At 45.0% G+C, this 20,373-nt stretch overlaps 1 protein-coding gene and 1 long non-coding RNA gene across 9 annotated transcripts in view; one reads left to right on the forward strand and one right to left on the reverse strand.

Moving 5' to 3' along the window:
- LOC120396066 (disintegrin and metalloproteinase domain-containing protein 20-like) overlaps positions 1-20,373 on the reverse strand; it is a 139,200-nt gene that overhangs the window by 63,148 nt on the left and 55,679 nt on the right. For all 6 annotated transcript variants that reach the window (XM_039520961.1, XM_039520960.1, XM_039520959.1 and 3 more), the window contains 2 exons: positions 19,351-19,508; positions 5,599-5,773 (listed from right to left, as the gene is read on the reverse strand). In XM_039520961.1, the coding sequence (XP_039376895.1) occupies positions 5,599-5,773; positions 19,351-19,508 (333 nt within the window). The remainder of the gene's footprint in view (positions 1-5,598; positions 5,774-19,350; positions 19,509-20,373) is intronic.
- The window catches only part of LOC120396068, a 46,771-nt gene that overhangs the window by 9,817 nt on the left and 16,581 nt on the right, over positions 1-20,373 (forward strand). Inside the window, exons 2-4 of one of the 3 annotated variants that reach the window (XR_005592956.1) lie at positions 2,655-2,809; positions 6,640-6,737; positions 9,265-9,375. This is a non-coding gene — a long non-coding RNA (uncharacterized LOC120396068). Of the gene's footprint in view, positions 1-2,654; positions 2,810-6,639; positions 6,738-9,264; positions 9,376-20,373 lie in introns of those variants that run through there. The other 2 variants (XR_005592958.1, XR_005592957.1) reach the window with 2 other exon arrangements.

The raw sequence follows: 20,373 nt of genomic DNA on the forward strand, positions 1-20,373 counted from the left end.
CGGCATCGCATCCGACTCTTGCATTAAAATCACCAAGCAGGATCAGCTTGTCTGTGCGGTGAACTGATAATAGCAGAGCATCTAGTTCTTCGTAGAATTTATCCTTCACATCCTCTGGGTTGGTCATTGTGGGAGCGTATGCATGGATCAAAGTAGCTTGTTTTCCATTTTGAAGCGGAAGCTGCATTATCATGAGACGATCATTCACACCCTTGGGGGGACTGGCAAGTTTCCGAACAAGATGATTTTTGATGGTGAAGCCAACTCCAGATTCGCGACGCTCATCACCGCTGCGGCCACTCCAGAAGAATGTATAGCCTCCGCCTGACTCGGACAGCTGTCCTTCATTAGCAAGGCGAGTTTCGCTAAGGGCTGCAATGTCAATGTTGTAGCGTGCGAGCTCTCTGGCGACAAGTGCTGTTCTTCTCTCTGGTCTGTCTGCCGTGATGTTATCCAGTAGCATGCTCACATTCCATGTGCCAATGGTGATTAGTGTCACTCTAAATTTTGTTTTTGTTCGACCGCTTTTATGGGATCCCCGCCAGCCGCGGTATGCTGACCAGGGTAAGGTGAAGCAGGCAATGTTTAGGGCACCTTTTCTAGCCCCCTCCTCATTCTATGGAGGTGAGCAGTGCAATCCTGAATAGGGCTGCTCAGTCGCTCAAGAAGATGCCGAGCTCCACCGCTGCTTCGGTCAGTGAGGAACGACCATTATACCTGAGCCGCCTGTGTGCAGGTCCGCGGCTACAGCTCCCAGTGTATCCACACCTGATGCTTCATTGCTCGCCCATTGCCACAGGACTTGATATGATGTGATATGATATATGATGTCCAGACTTGCGCGTGAATTGGATTAAAGTGAGGGAGAGTTGCGCAACGTCAACCTCACTCTCTCTTCCCAGTTCCTATCTGTATCCAGTGGCAGGACAAGAGTCGAGACTGCTGGAGATAGGGCAGGGCGCAGTGGATGACCAGGACGCCTATGTGTCTTGTCGTGCTCTTGAGCGTTCCACAACGCTTGCTGTCACCGCCTTCCTGACCATTGAACCAGGTTTCCTCAGTCAGTCGGATCCAGCCTTCGCATGCAATGGGTAGACAGGCCCTAACTCACCGAGGGTCTTAGACTCATCGGCTACCCTCACCTGGTTTAGCCCGCCAGTCGAGACGGTTTCCAGGGTGTGGCCGCTGTCGCATGCTGACAGCACCTTGGAGCCACAGGTGAGAGCTGGGTGTCAAGTGGGGACCAAAGTGGATGAACTACTCCTAGGAGTACGACTGCTCCCCTATCAGAGGTACTACCCCTCCCTGACAACCCCATACACCCCAATGAGCCGTGGGTGGCCTGGTAAATTGCCTAGGGTTGGGCCCATTGCATTGGGAAGGCTATTGGTCCGTACCACAGTTGAGCTATCTGGTTGTGAGGGCATTTGGACTCCATCTGGATCCAGGGTGGTCGTTGCTCTTTGGGTGATGAGTGATGTGGTGAGAAAGTGCATGGTTCCTGCACATCACCATCGTCTTCACTGGACGAGAGTACAGCGTTATGAGAGGTAAGCTATAACTTACAGGAGAGCCCTCAGTACCAACTAATAGGTTTCAGAGTAGCAGCCGTGTTAGTCTGTATCCGCAAAAAGAACAGAAGTACTTGTGGCACCTTAGAGACTAACATTTATTTGAGCATAAGCTTTCGTGGGCTACAGCCCACTTCATCGGACGCATAGAATGGAACATATAGTGAGGATATATATATATATATATATATATACACACACACAGAGAGAGAGAGAGAGAGAGAGAGAGAACATGAAAAGGTGAGAGTTGCCCAACCAACTCTAAGAGGCTAATTAATTAAGATGAACTGTTGTCAGCAGGAGAAAAAAAAACTTTTGTAGTGATAATCAAGATAGCCCATTTAAGACAGTTTGACAAGATACTTAACATGGGCGAAATAGATTCAATGTGTGTAATGGCTGAGCTATATGTTCCATTCGATGTGTCCGATGAAGTGGGCTGTAGCCCACGAAAGCTTATGCTCAAATAAATTTGTTAGTCTCTAAGGTGCCACAAGTACTCCTGTTCTTTTTACCAAATAGTAGGGACTGCAGTGCCAACAAGACAGACAAATCTCTCTGTTGCAGTAGATTTCTGGCGGTTCTGATGATGGTATCATCGGTGCCAATGGGGAGAGACCACCTACGTTTCTGTGGTGCTCTCTGTGGAGACATATGAGCCCTCTTCCTCGGTCTTTTAGAGGAACACGTCTCCTGTCCCTGCCAAGACGTCCATTGGCCTGCCTCTGGTTGGAGAGATTTCTACATCAGTATCATTTTCAAGCAGAGATCCTGGTCAAATCGGGCTCTTGCTTTCAGATTACTGCAGTAGGGACGTTTTTGCGGGATATGTGCCTCCCTGAGACATTGGACACACAAAGAGTGCCCGTCAGAAATGGGCATTGCTCCATGGAAAGAGCAGCATCGCTTAAAGCCTGGGGAGCCAGGCATCTCTAATGGTTATCCAACCCCAGTGCGGGGAAACTACGGGGAGGGTAAAACTGGGAAAAGTAAATGTTTTTTTTTTTTTAACAAAAACTAGCACCAGCACTAACTATAACTTTTTAAATGACTGACTAACTACTGAAACTTATTTTTCTAAAGGTTTGGCAAGAGTGACGAACACTGCCCCAGAGCTCCATCTTCAGCTGAGGATGGCCTAATGCGTGGACATTGCTACCATAAATCTTTGATCGATGGTGCAGGGGTGCACCAACACCTGAAGTGGCACACCCACAGGGATGGCATTCAAAGAAGAAGTAAGGGGACAGTACTTCTGACCACTCCTGCTGGGGTCCAGGTTTGGTGCCACTAGGGGGGTGGAGAGGAAGCAGCAGAAGAAAAAAATATCAGTTCCTTCTGTGTGCATGGCTAACCCATCAGTCTTTCTCCAGACTTAACTACTGTGTACAAGACTTGAGCGCTGACATTAACAAGTGTTAGGAAATCCAATTTTGAACACTTGGACCGAGTAAGTCTGGCATGCACTCTGAAGATACATAAAAAGGAAAGAAGCCAGCCTACCCAGGACAATGAACTGGCCATAAATAAAATCAGGCTGGAAATTAGAAGTAACTATCAGAGGTGTGAGGTTCTGGAACAACTTTCCAGTAGGGGGCAAACTAACTAGTTTTAAGATCAGCAAAGAGTCCTGTGGCACCTTATAGACTAACAGACGTATTGGAGCATGAGCTTTCGTGAGTGCATCCGACGAAGTGGGTATTCACGCACGAAAGCTCATGCTCCAATACGTCTGTTAGGCTACGTCTTCACTACCCGCCGTATCGGCGGGTAGCAATCAATTTCTCGGGGATCGATATATCGCGTCTCATCTAGACGCGATATATCGATCCCCGAACGCACTCCTGTTGACCCCGGAACTCCACCAACCCGAACGGCGGTAGCGGAGTCGACATGGGGAGCCGCGGACGTCGATCCCGCGCCGTGAGGACGGTAGGTAATTCGATCTAAGATACTTCGACTTGAAGTTGCGTATCTTAGATCGATTTCCCCCCATAGTGTAGACCAGCCCTTAGTCTATAAGGTGCCGCAGGACTCTTTGCTGCTTTTACAGATCCAGACTAACACGGCTACTCCTCCGACAGTTTTAAGATGGAGCTTGATGGGATTATATGAAGGGGTTGCCTGTGATAGCAGGGGACTGGACTCAATGACTTCCAGTTCTTTGTTCCACAAAAGCTACATCACAATGGCTGAAGTAAAGAGATTAAAGGGGCCTTGTGCATTGCACACCCTTTGCACAATCCCCCACCTCTGTTACTTTCAGTCACAGATTGGCTACATTCCATTGTAGACAGTCTCATCATACCAACCCCCTCCATAAACATATCAAGCTCAATCTTGAAACCAGTTAGGTTTTTTGCCCCCACTGTTCCCTTTGAAAGGATGTTCCAGAACTTCACTCCTCTAATGGTAAGAAACCACCATCTCCTTTCAAGCCTAAACTTGTTGATGGACAGTTATATCCATTTGTTCTTATGTCCACATTGGCGCTTAAATTAAATGACTCCTCTCCCTGGTATTTATCCCTCTTATGTATTTACAGAGAGCAATGAAATCTCCTCTCAGCCTTCTCTTGGTTAGGCTAAGCCTGCTCTTGGTTAGGCCTTCTCTTGGTTAAGCCATCTCTTTCTTAGCCTTCTCTTGCTTAGGATAAGCTCTTTCAGTCTCTTCTCATAAGGTAGGTTTTCCATTCTTCTGATCATCCTAATAGTCCTTCTCTGCACTTCTTCCAGTTTGATTTCATCTTTCTTTAAAACGGGAGACCAGAATTACATACAGTATTCCAGATGAGATCTCACCAGTGCCTTGTAGAATGATACTAACACTTCCCTATCTCTACAGGAAACACCTCACCTGATGCATCCTAGGAGCATATTAGCCTTTTTCACAGATGAATCACACTGGCGGCTCACAGTCATCCTGTGATCAACCAATACACCCAAGACTTTCTCCTCCTTTGTTGTTTCCAACTGATAAGTCCCCAGCTTTTTAAAAAAAATTCTTATTCTTAGTCCTCAAGTTCATGACCTTGCACTTTGCACTATTAAATTTCATCCCATTTCTATTAGTCCATTTTCAAGGTGATCAAGATCTTCTTGTATGATATTCTGGTCCTCCTCCATATTGGCCTTCTGACTTTGTGTCAGCTGCGAATTTTATTAGCACACTTCCACTTTTTGTGCCAATAAAAATGTTAAATCAGATTGGCCCCAAGACCGATCCCCGAGGAACTCCACCAGTAGCCTCCCTCTAGCCTGATGGTTACCCTTTCAATATGATGTGTTGCAGTCTCCCTTTCACCAGTTCCTTATCCACCCTTGAATTCTCATACTAATCCCCATCTTCTCCAATTTATCTAATAATTTCTCATGTGTAACTGTATAAAATGCATTACTGAAATTGAGGTAGATTTGATCTTCTGCACTTCCTTTGTCTTAAAAAATCAGTAATCTTCACAAAGAAAGAGATCAGGTTGCTCTGGCATGATCTACCTTTTATAAACCATGTTGTATTTTACCTTAATTGCTGTTTACCTCTATGTACTAAACTACTTTCACTATCAAAATTTGTTACAAGATCTTGCATACAGTTGAGGTCATTCTAACAGGCCTGTAATTTCCTGGATCGCTTTTTTCCCTTTCTTAAAAAAAGGTACTATATTAAGCAATTCTCCGGTCATACGGTGTGATCCCTGAGTTTATGGATTAATTAAACAGAAGAGGGAAATGTATTCCTGTTTTTTTTAAATATCCTCATAAAATTTATTGTGTACTCAAGGAGTAATTTTCTTTGTACTCAAAGCTGTAATTTTGATGTGCATAAGATGTGTTCTTCAGACATAATAACAAAATAGTTGAATCCTATTTTAAATGCAAAACTCAACTCTTAGTCTTAACTATGGAACCATGAACAGCACTTCCATCGTAAAACCATGTGTCTCACGGAGTAGTTTTGAAGTTGGATAAAACAAACTTAACAATACTTCTGTAAAATGTGCACGAAGCTAAAGTATTTAATTACTAACCTCATCCATACCACAGTCACATTCCTCTTCATCTTCTAGTACACCATTACCACATGTCTGTGTTCCAAATATTTTCTTTTCTGGTATGTTAAGCAGGCATGTTTTTCCTGGTTTTCTTATCGTGTCAAAATAGAATCCTCTGGAGCAGTTACTGAACTCTGTGCACATTATCCGCCTGCACAGGAAGAAAATATCTAATACTAGAGAGCACTTTAATCTGTCAATATATCAAAATCCAATGGCTGAAAATTGAAGCTAGACAAATTCAAACAATAGAAAATGGAACTAATAGCTTCATTCAGCACACAAGATGGATGCACAAAGATATAATGGGAATCTTAAATGTGGCATTTTCCTAATTTTTAAGTGCTTGACTTTGCAACCCAAACAACATTCTTCTTGAAGCGGAAACATGTATTACCTTCAAGCCATTCACCCAGATAAAATGTGAAGATCTGATTTAAAATTAAATGAACTTCTCTAACACACAACACAGAATGGAGACCAACTGACTATGCACTTAGATATAAAATCAGATTAACTATGCTTGGCTCAGGAATAACACTAATAATTAAAAATGTATATATTGTAGAACCAAATTAACCTGTATTACATTTTCAATGGAATATTCTCTGGTCAACAAGTTAAAATTTAAATGAATTAAAATACTTATGATTTTATAATGAATCCCAGTTTAAAAAAAAGAATTCCATACCTGGGTCATTCTTTCCTGCAGACTGATTCCATCAGTACAGACCAGATAGGTAGTCTTCCAGTATATGTAAATCAACTTAGAGCCTACCAGTAGTAGTTGAGAATTTTCCAACTTTTTTCACTGACTCCTCTCCGTTATTCTCCAGTCAAAGTTTAGCAAAACTATAACTTCAGCTTAGGTTAGCCAGTAACTGAAGTGTGGGGGATGTGTAGTTTTGGACTTGGTTCACAAAAAAAAATTCCCAGGTGAGAAATTCTTTCTTCTGCATCCTGTTTCTAACATGATGATAGACAAAGCTGTTTTGAAAGGAATATCCTCTCTCCCAGCAGGGGCTACGAGGGAGAAGAACGGTCAGAAAGAACCAGACATTGTGGCTTTGGAGAACTGGTGGGGGGGGGAATGTCCTAGCAAGGGCCTATGAAAGGTAATCTTAGAAAAATGAAGGTTACTTACCTGCAATCAGAGTTCTTCGAGATGGATTCTGCATATTCACGTTCATGGGATGCTCTGATCAGTGGAACCCAAGCTAGCAATGCCCATTGGAGAACTCACACACTTCTTTAGTAGACATTTATCGTTCCATGGTAAGGGTATAAAAGGGTTTGGCTCTCCAGCCACCTCAGTTCCTTCCCCCACATCCCGTGTCCCTTGGTAAGTAGGATTCCAAGGAAATGGGGAAAGATGGGTGGGGAGTATCCATATGCAGAGTCCATCTCAAAGAACCCCAGTTACACCAAAGTAATCTTAATTATTTCTTTGCGGGGCCTCTGCATACTCCCACTCACGGGGTAGACAAAGAAGCAGTAACTGTAACCCAAGATGGTGGGATATGGAGTCCTAACTGAACAATGATTGCAGAACAGCCATACTATACTTTGCATCTGATATAGACTCTAAGTCTAATGAGTAGTACTAAATGAAAGTATGCATTGAAGTCCAGGTTGTTGCTCTACAAATTTTCACAAGAGGAATGTGTTTGGGAAAAGCCATAGAAGCTGACTTAGACCTGGTATGAAGTCCAACAGACCTTGTACTTTTGTCCCATTGATCTATACAGGGACAATTATTTTAATGGGTCCTTGTTCTGTTCTCCATACCTGCACATACTCACATTCCATAAGGGGGCATTCTGTTTGGACATGTCCTGGTAGGGGGCAGGGCATGTCAGGGAGAGGAACAGATTGGAGGAGAAGTAGAGTGGGTCAACCTGGGGCATGGCTGGGGAAGCCTGGCTGAAGCCAAGGCAGGAGTGACAGCTGGAGGTGAGTAAAAGGCAGAAAAGGGCCCAACTCAGCATACACCTTGGGCTACACAAGGAAAGTAACAGTAAGCTGTTGCCTACAACGTGTGTATGCAGCAGCATAGGGCAGGAGAATCTCACTCACCTACTCCTGTATCAAACCTAGGTCTGAGCCACTGAAGTCCTCAAATCGTGGTTTAAAGACTTCAAGATGCAGAGAATCCTCCAGCAAGTGACCCGTGCCCATGCAGAGGAAGGCGAAAACTCCCCAGGGCCTCTGCCAATCTGCCCTGGAGGAAAATTCCTTCTTGACCCCAAATATGGTGATCAGCTATTCCCTGAGCATGTGGGCAAGACTCACCGGCCAGCACCCAGGAAATAATTCTCTGTAGTAACTAAGATCCCACCCCATCTAACATCCCATCACAAGCCATTGGGCATATTTACTGCTAATAGTCAAAGACCAATTAATTGCCAAAATTAGGCTATCCTCATTATATCATCCCCTCCATAAACTTATAAAGCTTAGTCTTGAAGCCAGATATGTCTTTTGCCCTCATTGCTCCCCTTGGAAAGCTGTTCCAGAACTTCACTCCTCTGATGGTTAGAAATCTTTGTCTAATTTCAAATCTAACCTTCCCGATGGCCAGTTTATATCCATTTGTTCTTGTGTCCACATTGGTACTGATCTTAAATAATTCCTCTCCCTCCCTGGTATTTATCCCTCTGATATATTTATAGAGAGCAATCATAGCTCCCCTCAGCCTTCTTTTGGTTAAGCTAAACAAGCCAAGCTCTTTCAGTCTCCTTTCATATGACAGGTTTTCCATTCCTCAGATCATCCTAGTAGCCCTTCTCTGTACCCGTTCTAGTTTGAATTCATCCTTCTTAAACATGGGAGACCAGAACTGCACACTGTATTCCAGATGAGGTCTCACCAGTGCCTTATATAATGGTACTAACACCTCCTTATCTCTACTGGAAATACCTCGCCTGATGCATCCCAAGACCTCATTAGCTTTTTTCACGGCCATATCACATTGGCGGCTCATAGTCATCCTGTGATCAACCAGTACTCTGAAGTCCTTCTCCTCCTCAGTTATTTCCAACTGATGCGTCCCCAGCTTATAACAATAATTCTTGTTATTTATCCCTAAATGCATGACCTTGAATTTTTCACTCTTAAATTTCATTCTATTACTATTACTCCAGTTAGGTCATCCAGATCTTCTTGTATGATATCCTGGTCCTTCTCTGTACTGGCAATACCTCCCAGCTTTGTGTCATCTAACAAATTTTATTAGCACATTCCCACTTTTTGTGCCAAGGTCAGTAATAAAAAGATTAAATAAGATTGGTCCCAAAACCAATCCCTAAGGAACTCCATTAGTAACCTCCCTCTAGCCTGACAGTTCACTTTTCAGTACGACCCGTTGTAGTCTCCCCTTTAACCAGTTCCTTATCCACCTTTCAGTTTTCATACTGATACCCATCTTTTCCAATTTAACTAATAATTCCCCATGTGGAACCGTATCAAATGCCTTACTGAAATTGAGGTATATTAGACCCACTGCATTTCCTTTGTCTAGAAAATCAGTTACCTTCTCAAAGAAGGATATCAGGTTGGTTTGACATGATTTACCTTTTTAAAACCATGTTGTATTTTGTCCCAACCTTATCTCCTCATTAATGCATTTTTTTTGCTATTTAGTAATTCCTTCTTTGGCACATGCAGAAGAAGCTGAAGAAGAAGGTGGGTATCATCATCATCATCAAGTGGAACAGAGGATGATCTTTGTTTATTAAAAAAAAAACACACACACACCTAAAGAACTATCTGCATGTCATGACTCATGGATCTTGAATTTGAGTCCACAGGGTGAAGCCAAACTCCATCCTCCATCCAGCAGCCTGCTGCCAACTGCTTACCTAGGGCCCATGAAGCCCAGTCCTAGTTTGGAGCTCTGCCCCTGAGGTCTTATTGGCAGAGTCCTGAAACAGCTGATGGGCCTGCTGGCCTTACTGAAGCCAGCAGCAAGAAGAGGAAGGTGTCTGAACAACTGGGCCCCTCCCTGTTCTGGACTGTGAACCTTGCGCTTCCTGCTCTCCCAGCTTGATTTCGTAGCATCTGATTCATGGTTCTGATCTTCAGTTTATCTCCTTCCTCCGAGCCCCAGAGGGCCTGACTCATGGTTCTGATCTTAAGTTTGTCCCCTGCTTCTGACCTTCCAGTATCCTGACCCAGCTGACTTTTGACTCCTGTCTCATGAGTGTGGACTCTGGCTCTTATCAGTAGATCTGGCTGTGCACGACCTGGCCATGATACTGGGCTAGATGGATCTTTGGTCAACCCAGTATTGCCATTCTTGTATTCTTTTGTCCCCTCTGCCAGAAGTCCATAGCCTGGTACTGTCAAACTGGAAAGATTTTCTGCAGTCAATATCAGCCATCTTTGATGACCCACACTGAGTTTAAACAGCTAAGGCCACCCTGAGGAGACTCCAGTTTAAAGATGAACTATATAGAGATACATAGCGCCATAGGGCCTAGATGCCCTTGTGGACCTTACCATCTGCATTGATGATCATCTGCGAGAATAAAGAGAGGAGAAAAGGAGGTCCCTGCAGTCCCTCTACCCACGTGACATGACCTTCTGAATTGATGCCCGCTGAATTGCTACAAGCCAATGTGGCTTGTCAGCAGCTGAATCCTAAAGAAAAAGAATGGTGCCGGCAGCACCACTTGTGCTTCTGCTGTGGTGAACATGGCTTGTTGTTTCAGGTGCAGCAGATAATCAGGTATTTGTTGGATGGACAAATGTGTCAGTGAGACTCTAGTTTGACAAGCCCAGACAGAGAACCTCTTCAATTTTGACAGGTAGTGGTCCTGGTGGAGGGCTTTCTGCAACCTAGTAAGACCTGGCAAACTTGTCCGAGCAAGCCTGCTCTTTGGGATTTAACCAAGGAGCCTCAAGGCCATTACATGAAGGAATTGCAGGTTTAGGTGGAGCAACTGACCATAGTCCTGGGAGATCAAATCCAGGTGCAACGGGAGTGAGATTGAAGTTGCCACTGATAGCTCCAGTAGAGTGGAGAACCAGTGTTGGGCAGTAGTAGCACTCTGTGTGGGAGTGGGGGAAAAACATAGTAAAGCTTTCCTGTCCCAGGATAGCAGGAAGGCATTTGTGATGGAACCTAGGCTATGACCTTTTAGAGAGAAGAATTGGAGCCATTTTCTGTTGTATTTTTTTCATAAATAGGTCAATTTGTGGCATCTCCCACTGCTAGAAAATGCACATAGCTATATCCAGGTGAAGACCATTTGTGGTGCCTGGAGAAAGATCTGGTCATAAAATCCACTAACTTATTCTGCACCCCTGAAAGGTAAGAGGCCTCAAGGTTGACTGAAAGGGCTATGCAAAATTCCCATAGTTGAACTGCTTCCTGACCCAGGAGGGATGACTGAGTTCCTCCCTGTATGTTGATGTAAAACACAGCTATGATGTTGTCCATAAGGACAAACAGGTTTCTCCCCCTGGCATAAGGTAGAGAAACCTGACAGGCAAGATGAATCACTTTGAACTATCTGACATTGATATGAAGAGAAAGCTCTACTGAGGACCAAGACCCTGAGTTCGGAGTGGCCCCAGGTGAGCTCCCCACCCTAGAGCCAACACATCTGAGACCAGAATTACCAATGGTTGAAGGCAGAGGTGGGGAACACCCACACAAATCTTGAGAGGATTCAACCACTAATTCAGCAAAATTAGAACCTGTGAAGGTACCATAAGCACAGGATCCAGATGCAGACAGCTTGGAGAGTACATTGAGGCCAACCACATCTGAAGGGGTCTGAGGTGCCACCTCCCATGTGGTACTACATAACTGTATAAGGCTATGTTTTTTAACTGCCTCATACAGTTTTCGGCTGTTGTGATCCAATGAATCTCGAGGAATCTCATGGGAGATTCAATAGATTGAGATCTTGACTCTTTGGCCTGGGTAGAGTCCAACATAGCCCCTATAAACTTTATCCTCTCTACTGGACAAAGGATAGACTTGTCTGCATTGCTCAGTAGTCTTAAGGTCTTGAAGGCTGACTGAATGAGATGAACATTGGATATAACCTAAGCTTTGGGTAGCCCTTGACTTGCCAGTCATTCATTTAAAGGTAGACTTGCACTCCTAGTCTCCTAAAGAACACTTCTACCATGAAGACATTTTCTGTTAACACTCAAGGAGCTGCAAATAGGCTGAATGGAAGCACTGTGAACTGGTAATGAGAATGATTCATTACAAATCTGAGGAACTTTATGTGTTCTTGGTATATCAACACATAAAAGTGGACATTTCTTAAACTGAGGATGGTGTACTGGTCTCCAGCACCCCGAGAGGAAATAATGCATGTCAAGGTTACCATGTGAAACTTTATTTTTTAGATAGTTGTTGAACTGAGACAGGTGTAAAATAGGTGTGAGTCCTCTCTTGGTTTTGGGGATTAGGAAATAATGGGAGTAGAAAACCTTCCCTCTTAAATTTTGTGGCGCCTCCTCTATGGCTCCTACCTGAAAGAGAGATTGAACCTCCTGCACCAGAAGCGGAGTGCCTGAAGAGGGACAGGAAGGGAGGGTAAGTAGGAGGGGTAGAAATAATTTGTAGGGTGTACTCGACTACTGTCATGCGCAACGCCCAACGATGCATGGTAATATGGGACCAAGCACTGAGGAAATAGGAAAGGCAGTTTGCAAATAACGGAAAAAGAGGGTGGGTCTGGCATCCTGGGAACTGGCATTGAAGCAGAGGTAGGAGGAGGAAGTGGTTTACTCTTAAAACTTCTTTCTCTGCAGCTCTTGTTGTTGAGCCTAGTAAGCGCTCATGAGAAGGGTCCCTGAAGAGGGACCGTGGAGGGGGTAAGTAGGTAAAATGGATGGAGTACCCAGTTAGAATGATTGGTAGGACACATCAGTCTGATGTTGTGTGTTCCCAGGCACTGCAGAATGCTGCCAATCGGTGGACAAATGAGTGTGGAACAATGGTCAGCTGTGTCAATTGAGGGGAGTGGTCTAACAGTGCCTTGACCTGCCCATCAGAAGCGGTGCTTAGACGTAGAGAGCTGCAATGAAGATTGTGGGCCAGGCGGTTTGCGTTTAGGGAATTTCCCTTTCTTTGCAGCTCTTGGTGGCACTGAGTTTGGTACTGAGATATCTGTGGTCTTTGCTGGGAATGGGGATTAAGTCTCTCTTTTGTCTCAGTGCAGAGATACCCAGTGACCTCAGTGCAGAGATACCCAGTGACCTCAGGGTAACCCTGGACTCTTTCAGAGTGTGAAGGGAGGCATCAGTCTTCTTGGCGAAGAGCTTCATACCCACAAAGGAGATGGACCTAGCTGCCATTTTGGCCACGTTGAGGGAAGATTGAAGTGATGTCTTAGCTACTAATTGACCCTCCTGGATAATGGCCTTGAATGAGTCACAATGTGCTTCTGGCATCTTTTCAATAAGGACATTCAGCTTCAAGTAATTTATGTAATTGTATTTCGCTGTGAGGGCCTGGTAGTTGGCAATACAAAATTGTAGTGTGCCTGAGCAGAACACTTTTCTACCAAATAAATCAAGGCACTTCATAGAATCATAGAATATCAGGGTTGGAAGGGACCTCAGGAGGTCATCTAGTCCAACCCCCTGCTCAAAGCAGGACCAAACCCAACTAAATCATCCCAGCCAGGGCTTTGTCAAGCCTGACCTTAAAAACCACTAAGGAAGGAGATTCCACCACCTCCCTAGGTAACCCATTCCAGTGCTTCACCACCCTCCTGGTGAAATAGTTGTTCCTAATATTCAGCCTAAACCTCTCCCACTGCAACTTGACACCATTACTCCTTGTTCTGTCATCTGCTACCACTGAGAACAGTCTAGATCCATCCTCTTTGGAATCCTCTTTCAGGTAGTTGAAAGCAGTTATCAAATCCCCCCTCATTCTTCTCTTCTGCAGACTAACAATCCCAGTTCCCTCAGCCTCTCCTCATAAATCTTGTGCTCCAGCACCCTAATAATTTTTGGTGCCCTCTGCTGGACTCTTTTCAATTTTTCCACATCCTTCTTGTAGTGTGGGGCCCAAAACTGGACACAATACCCCAGATGAGGCCTCACCAATGTTGAATAGAGGGGAATGATTACGTCCCTCGATCAGCTGGAAATGCCCCTACTTATACAGCCCAAAATGCCTTTAGCCTTCTTGGCAACAAGGGCACACTGTTGACTCATATCCAGCTCCTCATCCACTGTAACCTCTAGGTCCTTTTCTGCAGAACTGCTGCCTAGCCATTCGGTCCCTAGGCTGTAGCAGTGCATGGGATTCTTCCATCCTAAGTGCAGGACTCTGCACTTGTCCTTGTTGAACGTCATCAGATTTCTTTTTGCCCAATCCTCTAATTTGTCTAGGTCCCTCTATATCCTATTTATACTCTCTTGTGTATCTACCACTCCTCCCAGTTTAGCATCATCTGCAAAATTGCTGAGGGTGAAGTCCATGCCACCCTCCAGATCATTAATGAAGATATTGAAAAAAAACAGCCCCAGGACCAACCCTTGGGGCACTCCACTTGATACCAGCTGCCAACTAGACATGAAGCCATTGATCACTACCCATTGAGCCCGGCGATCTAGCCAGCTTTCTATCCACCTTATAGTCCATTAATCCAGCCCATACTTCTTTAACTTACTGGCAAGAATATTGCGGGAAACCGTATCAAAAGCTTTGCTAAAGTCATGGAATAACACATCCACTGCTTTCCCCTCAACTACAGAGACAGTTATCTCATCATAGAAGGCAATTAGGTTAGTCAGGCATGACTTGCCCTTGGTGAATCCATGCTGACTGTTCCTGATCACTTTCCTCTCCTCTAAGTGCTTCAAAATTGATTCCTTGAGGACCTGCTCCACGATTTTTCCAGGGACTGAGGTGAGGCTGACTGGCCTGTAGTTCCAATATCTGTTGTAGGGAGAAGCCCTTGACTGGTGCGTCAGCTGTAAGAGTTGACAGTGTCCACCACGATGGAGTTGGGTGGCAGGTGGGAGAATAGGAATTCTGATTCCTTGGTGGGGACATAGTATTTTTTGTTCGCTTGCTTGCAGGTTAGAGCCACTGATGCTGGGTTTGCCACACAGTCTTTGCCAAGTCTAAAATGGCCTCATTAATCGGAAGAGTGATCTTTGAGGAGGCGGGAGAATGAAGAATATCAAGGATTTGATGGTGGGTATCCTTGACTTTGAGCATTGGCCTGCTAAACCCAGGGTTGTGAGTTCAATCCTTGAGGAGGCCATTTAGGGATCTGGGGCAAAAATCTGTCAGGGGATTGGTCCTGCTTTGAGCAGGGGGTTGGACTAGATGACCTTCTGAGGTCCCTTCCAACCCTGATATTCTATGATTCTATGAATCTGGAGAGTGTCTGACACCCTCTTTGCCAGTTCCAGTAAGAGACGAAAGTCGTTCACCAAAGATGGTGGGGAAGCCATGACGGCTTCATCTGGAGAGGAGGAGGATATGGTCCTTGGAGTCACTTCCTCATCAGTATTGGCTTCCTGTTCCTCTAAATTGTGAGATGGTTCTAGGCCCTTGATGGTGCAGTCCAGAGAGTGTGCCTCAAGGGTTCTTGGGCGAGGCTCAGAGCTTGAGGCACGCTGGCAGTGCGCTGCCCAAGAGTCCTAATATGGCTATTGGGATGGTGATGGCATAGAGCCTGGTGGTGGTGCCCATGTGTTGCCATACCAGGGTGGTGGTGGAGGAGCCATCTGTCGGTATATCCTTTGGGTCTGTTGGTAGTGAGCAACATAAAGAGGAGGGAGGAGTTACAACACTACCTCCTCAGGAAACTGCCTGAACCCTCGGTAGAGAGCAGAGGGGCATGGCATGGCATGGCAGCGGGGCTAATTCCAGTGCTTGGTAGAGGCTTGGTGCAGAGGTGTTGGTTACTGAGAGGAGGGGACTCGGGTGCATCCGGCATGCAGATGTTTCTTGAATGGCAGACATACACCTTTACCAGTCATCCCGGAATCAGTGGCGGTGCTGCAGGGATGAGGATCTTGTTCACACCAGTCGCTCTTATGCTGGGTGAACCATTGCTGGTGGTATTGATGTGGATCTGTGTACCAGGAACATCTTTTTAAAGGAGTGTTTACTCCTGTCCTTCGGTGCTGCTTGCTCAGTGCCTGTGCCCATCGAATCCATGGACTTATCAGCAGTATCAGTTGCTGTCGGTTTCCATGAGCCATGGGAGCCAGAATGAGATGGCTTCATTGCCAAAGATACCGAGTAAGATGGTGAGCGCTTGCAGCTATCTCATGACTCACTATGGGGGCTTCCTGCTCTTTTCTTAGATGATTTTTGAGAGATCTCCACAGCCTGCTTCTTCAATCCTCAGTCCTTAGATGTAGAAGGCTGTATGGAAGACTCATGTCAGCCAGGCAACTGGTGTTTTAGCTGCCTCCATGAAGATAATCTTCTGGGAAAGCTCTCTCTCTTTGCAGGATCTTGGCCAGAGTTGTTGGCAAAGACCACACTTCTATTGTATGTGGCCTTCCCTGAGGCAGCGAATGCAATGAGTGCACTTATCTGCAATTGGAATCACCTCTTTACAAGTGAAGCACTTTTTGAAGCCCAGAAAAGGGGGCATACCTTGTTAAGGGAAAGGATCCCCAGTGAGGAAGAAAACATGCGAGGGAAAATAAAGTTTCTTTTTCTTTTTAAGGGGAAAAACAGCAACTATAACTATAACTAGGAGACTAACTAACTATAGGTATGTAGATTAAGACAGCAGTCTTAACAGACTGCTAATGGCTCTGTCTCTAGCCAGAGGTGGTTGACAAGGAACTGAGGAGGGCTGGCCTATGCACATGGGCTAGCCTTGTGGTGCAGCACGAGGAGGGACAGTGCATGTGCGAGCCCAATGGACACTGCTACTGAAGTTCTCCAATTAGCAGTGCAGGGATGCAAGCACACCTACAGTGGAGCACCCACAGGGACACTACATGAAGAAGAACAGGTGTGGCCAGTGGGTAGGTGCCACTTCCCTTTCTGACGTAAATGAATTGGAGTGCCTGGAATATAATCTGTAAATGGGGGGAAGCCCCATGGATTCCAAAGAGCCCACTGGACAGGCGTAGGCCCCCAGTGAATTCCTCACCAACCACTCAATGATACTCCCATGAGTGGATCCATGGAAGAGTGGAAATGGCAGGAGAAGGAGCAGTGACAGTGGCTCAGAGGACGAAAAACATAGGATTGAACCTCTGACTCAGAAGATGACTCTTCTCCTTCTGTTCACCATGGAGGTACAGTTTCAGATAATGCCAGAGACTGGTGCTTGAGATGGAGAGGCCCACAGAGAAGCGAGCATTGCAGGTTCCCTCTTCGACAGTACTGAAGGGCAAGTTGTCAGGCGTACATGAGGCTGGTACAATACTGAGTGTAGTAGCGACCCTGCCAGTTGTCCTGTGTGTGCCAGCACTGATAGTGTTGATAGTGTATTGCTGGCAATACCAGCACTAACAGGGTCAGGATGTTCCGGGCAGCCACAAATGCCTCTGGCAGGTCGCTATCAGGATAGTGTCATTGTGGTGCCACAGATGTGGAAGGAGATCCTTCTGTCTCTGGCTTAGATGAAAACTGCCTACGCACTGAAGTCAGCAGCGTATTATTCTTCAGTCTCAGAAGAGCTTGGACCACAGTCTACTCTTATCCCCATGCCTAGCAGACTTCGGTGCCTGAGATCTCTCCCTTTTGGCCATCTGCTTCTTATGCCTCTTCTTAGGCACTGGGGATGGCGAGCAGTGTCAGGACTCAGGTATGGCAGGAAACACACTCCTTACTGGCATTGAGGCACACGGTCCTGAGTCTGACTAATCTGGCTCAGATGGAGAGCTCAAGAACCCTTCCATGAGCATAAACTTTAGCCTGGCTTCATGATCTTTCTTTATGTGAGGCTTAAAGTCTGCACATTTGGCAACACTCTATGATATGAGCTTCCTCAAGGCACTTCAAGCAAGTTGAATGCAGGTGGCTCATGGGCATAGCCTTATTGCAGGAAACACAGGGCTTGAAGCTGGGTGATCAAGGCATCCCACAGTACTGGGAGTTGACTGAAATCCTGATATGGTAAAAAAAAATCTAACTAACTAAATACTAATAACCATAACACTACTTATTTACAAAACAAGAGAACATGGTCCACTGGGAGAACTTTCAAATGCAAAAAGAGCAGTTCCAGTGACTGTCACAGGAGGTAAGATGGGACTGAGGAGGGTTGGGTGGGTCTTTTGTACCCGTGCCACTATTGCGCATCAGCAGAGGGCACTCAAGCCACCCCAATGGGTACCACTGAGGGAAAAAAATATCTGGCGACTGTGCGTGTGATATGCACACACCAAGAGTGGAATGCACATGTGCAAGCACTCAAAGAAGAATTAACATTTAACAAATACTTAATCTATTTATGTTAGCAACCACTTAACTATTTGCAAGTAACAATAGATGAAAAAGAGACCTGAAAGAACCAGGGCTTGAAGGAACACAGGGTGCTCCAACTCCATCACAACCAGAGAGAAGGAACTGAGAGGGAGTTGGAGAAGCCTTGTCCTTTATACCCTTCAGGTGTGAGCACAAGGACACAGCACATATTTGCAATCCCAGTGGTAATGATTGCAACAATCTTCAACTCTTGTTCACTGGTCACACATACACCTACAATGAAATGTATACATCTCCAATCACTTGAAGGAGAACCACTGCTGCAAAGTACTACGGGCCAGTTAAAGGAGAGTAGGGCCCATAATCCCTTGGCATTCTTGGGTTTCAACCTGAACTCAAAAAGTAATCTGCAAAGCAATTGATGATAGGTCAAAAGTGGAAAAAGGAGCCAAAGAGAGAGAGAGAGAGAGAGAGAGAGAAACACAAAGGAAAAATATCATATGTACAAGTCAGAAAAGACTTCTGAATTTAATTGATTCTTCAAAGGCAGGAAGCCTAATGGCCATGTCAAAAGGAAGGGCAGAGGAGTCAGTGACTGAACACGAGAACATTTTCAACTGGTATTCTGTGCCTCCTACATGATATGCAATGTAGGTGAAGGACCATCCTGTCTCATGTGCACCATGGGCAACCAGTTCATACAAATAAAAGCACAACCCCCTAATTCTCCAATGACTGTGATAGGGTGTACAGACCCCACTGATGAGGAAAGTGCCAGAGATGCTGAGGAGGAAGGGCTAGCCCCACACCGCTGGTCTTGCCAACCATATATGGTAGGGAGGAGGTCTTTGAAATGGAGGAAACTGCAGTCAGCTGGAGAGGGAGGAGCAAGATTACCCTAAGCTGGAGCCACAGGGGGAACTCACAGGGAGACCTTCTCCCCGACCTGAGAGCAGTACAGCAAACACCCATGGTAAGCTGGACGGAGTAAGCCTGACTCAGCAGCCCAGCCTGAGAGATTTCTTAAAACCCACTACATAGGTCGACTATTGTTGGCAGCACTGTGGACCTTCTCTCCCCCCTATAAGGGGCCTCGGGAAGGGGAAACTCTTCAGTCCATTGGGGTACTTAACTTTCCTTTTGATTCCACCATCCAGAAAGACGCAAGGAGCACTTCCTTGGAAAACCTAAGGAACTGGGGCCTGTGCTGGAGCCACCCAGTGTAAATAACCATCCCACCATCTGGGAGAGAAAGCTTAGGAGACTCCTTTACTATGAGCTTATCAAAAGACATAATTATTGTATTATAAACTTTAAAACCAAGCATTACTCACGAGGCATATGACCACATCACGCATTTTCCTCCTCCGGGGCATTTGCAGACACAGCCTCTAGCTGTATTTCTCTTAGAATTATCGTGAGGAATGCCAAGAGAATGTCCCATCTCATGTGCAACACTGATTGCATCATAAAGCACTGATTTAGATATCGCCTGTACACAGTTAGACAAAACACCAAGACAAGAAATTATGAATTACATATGAACACAAAAAAGCCAAATTTTAAGAGCTGTGTGACTGCATGAACACACTGGATAATATAATTTTCAAACATATATCTAGAACATGTCAGAATCCCACAAGAGAACTTTCAGTGTGAAGGAATAATTTCTTCACACTGCCCTCTGAGATCATTTTAAGAGGTAGGAAAAAATGAAGCACTCACAAGTGATATGTCTAGCTCTGCCAAGGTCCCCAAGCCATAGAATTTTACCTAATAATTCCTACATCTATTCCATAAACTTCTGGTTGTGCTAAAGCATTTCTTTTATAAGGACATTAATTCCTGCTTTAAGGTGAGAGATTTAAAAAGCAGGTTTTTCAGATTGAATCATTCTTATACTTCATCTAAACCACTTCCAATTTTTCACCATTCGTGTGAAAGTAAAGAGTAGGTAATGGGGGAGAGGGAAAGTGGAGACCTCATGTTTGGAATATTAGCAGAAAGAACTTTGTCATAATGGATCACTGATATCAATTTCAGAAAAGATGAGAGTAGGTAAATAACTTTCACCTGTTGCTTCCATATCTTGGTTGTAGGGAGTCCACATTTTTTAATACTTCTAAATAATTGCACAGGATACAGACCTATGGGATTCCTGACTTCAAACTGGTGAGAGTAAGGACTAAGGCAGAAAATATGGTTTAATTTCCCCTCACTTTGGAGAGTGCCTGCATATTTACTTGTAAAAATGATCAAGTGGCACAGTGTTCCCTACAAAGCTATTATAACAAAACCACTAATCTGTGGGTGCATCAACTGGGGAAATAGGTCTCCAGCTAATGCACTTCAAGTTC

The sequence above is a fragment of the Mauremys reevesii genome, linkage group 1, assembly GCF_016161935.1.
Source record: "Mauremys reevesii isolate NIE-2019 linkage group 1, ASM1616193v1, whole genome shotgun sequence".
NCBI lineage: Eukaryota > Metazoa > Chordata > Testudines > Geoemydidae > Mauremys > Mauremys reevesii.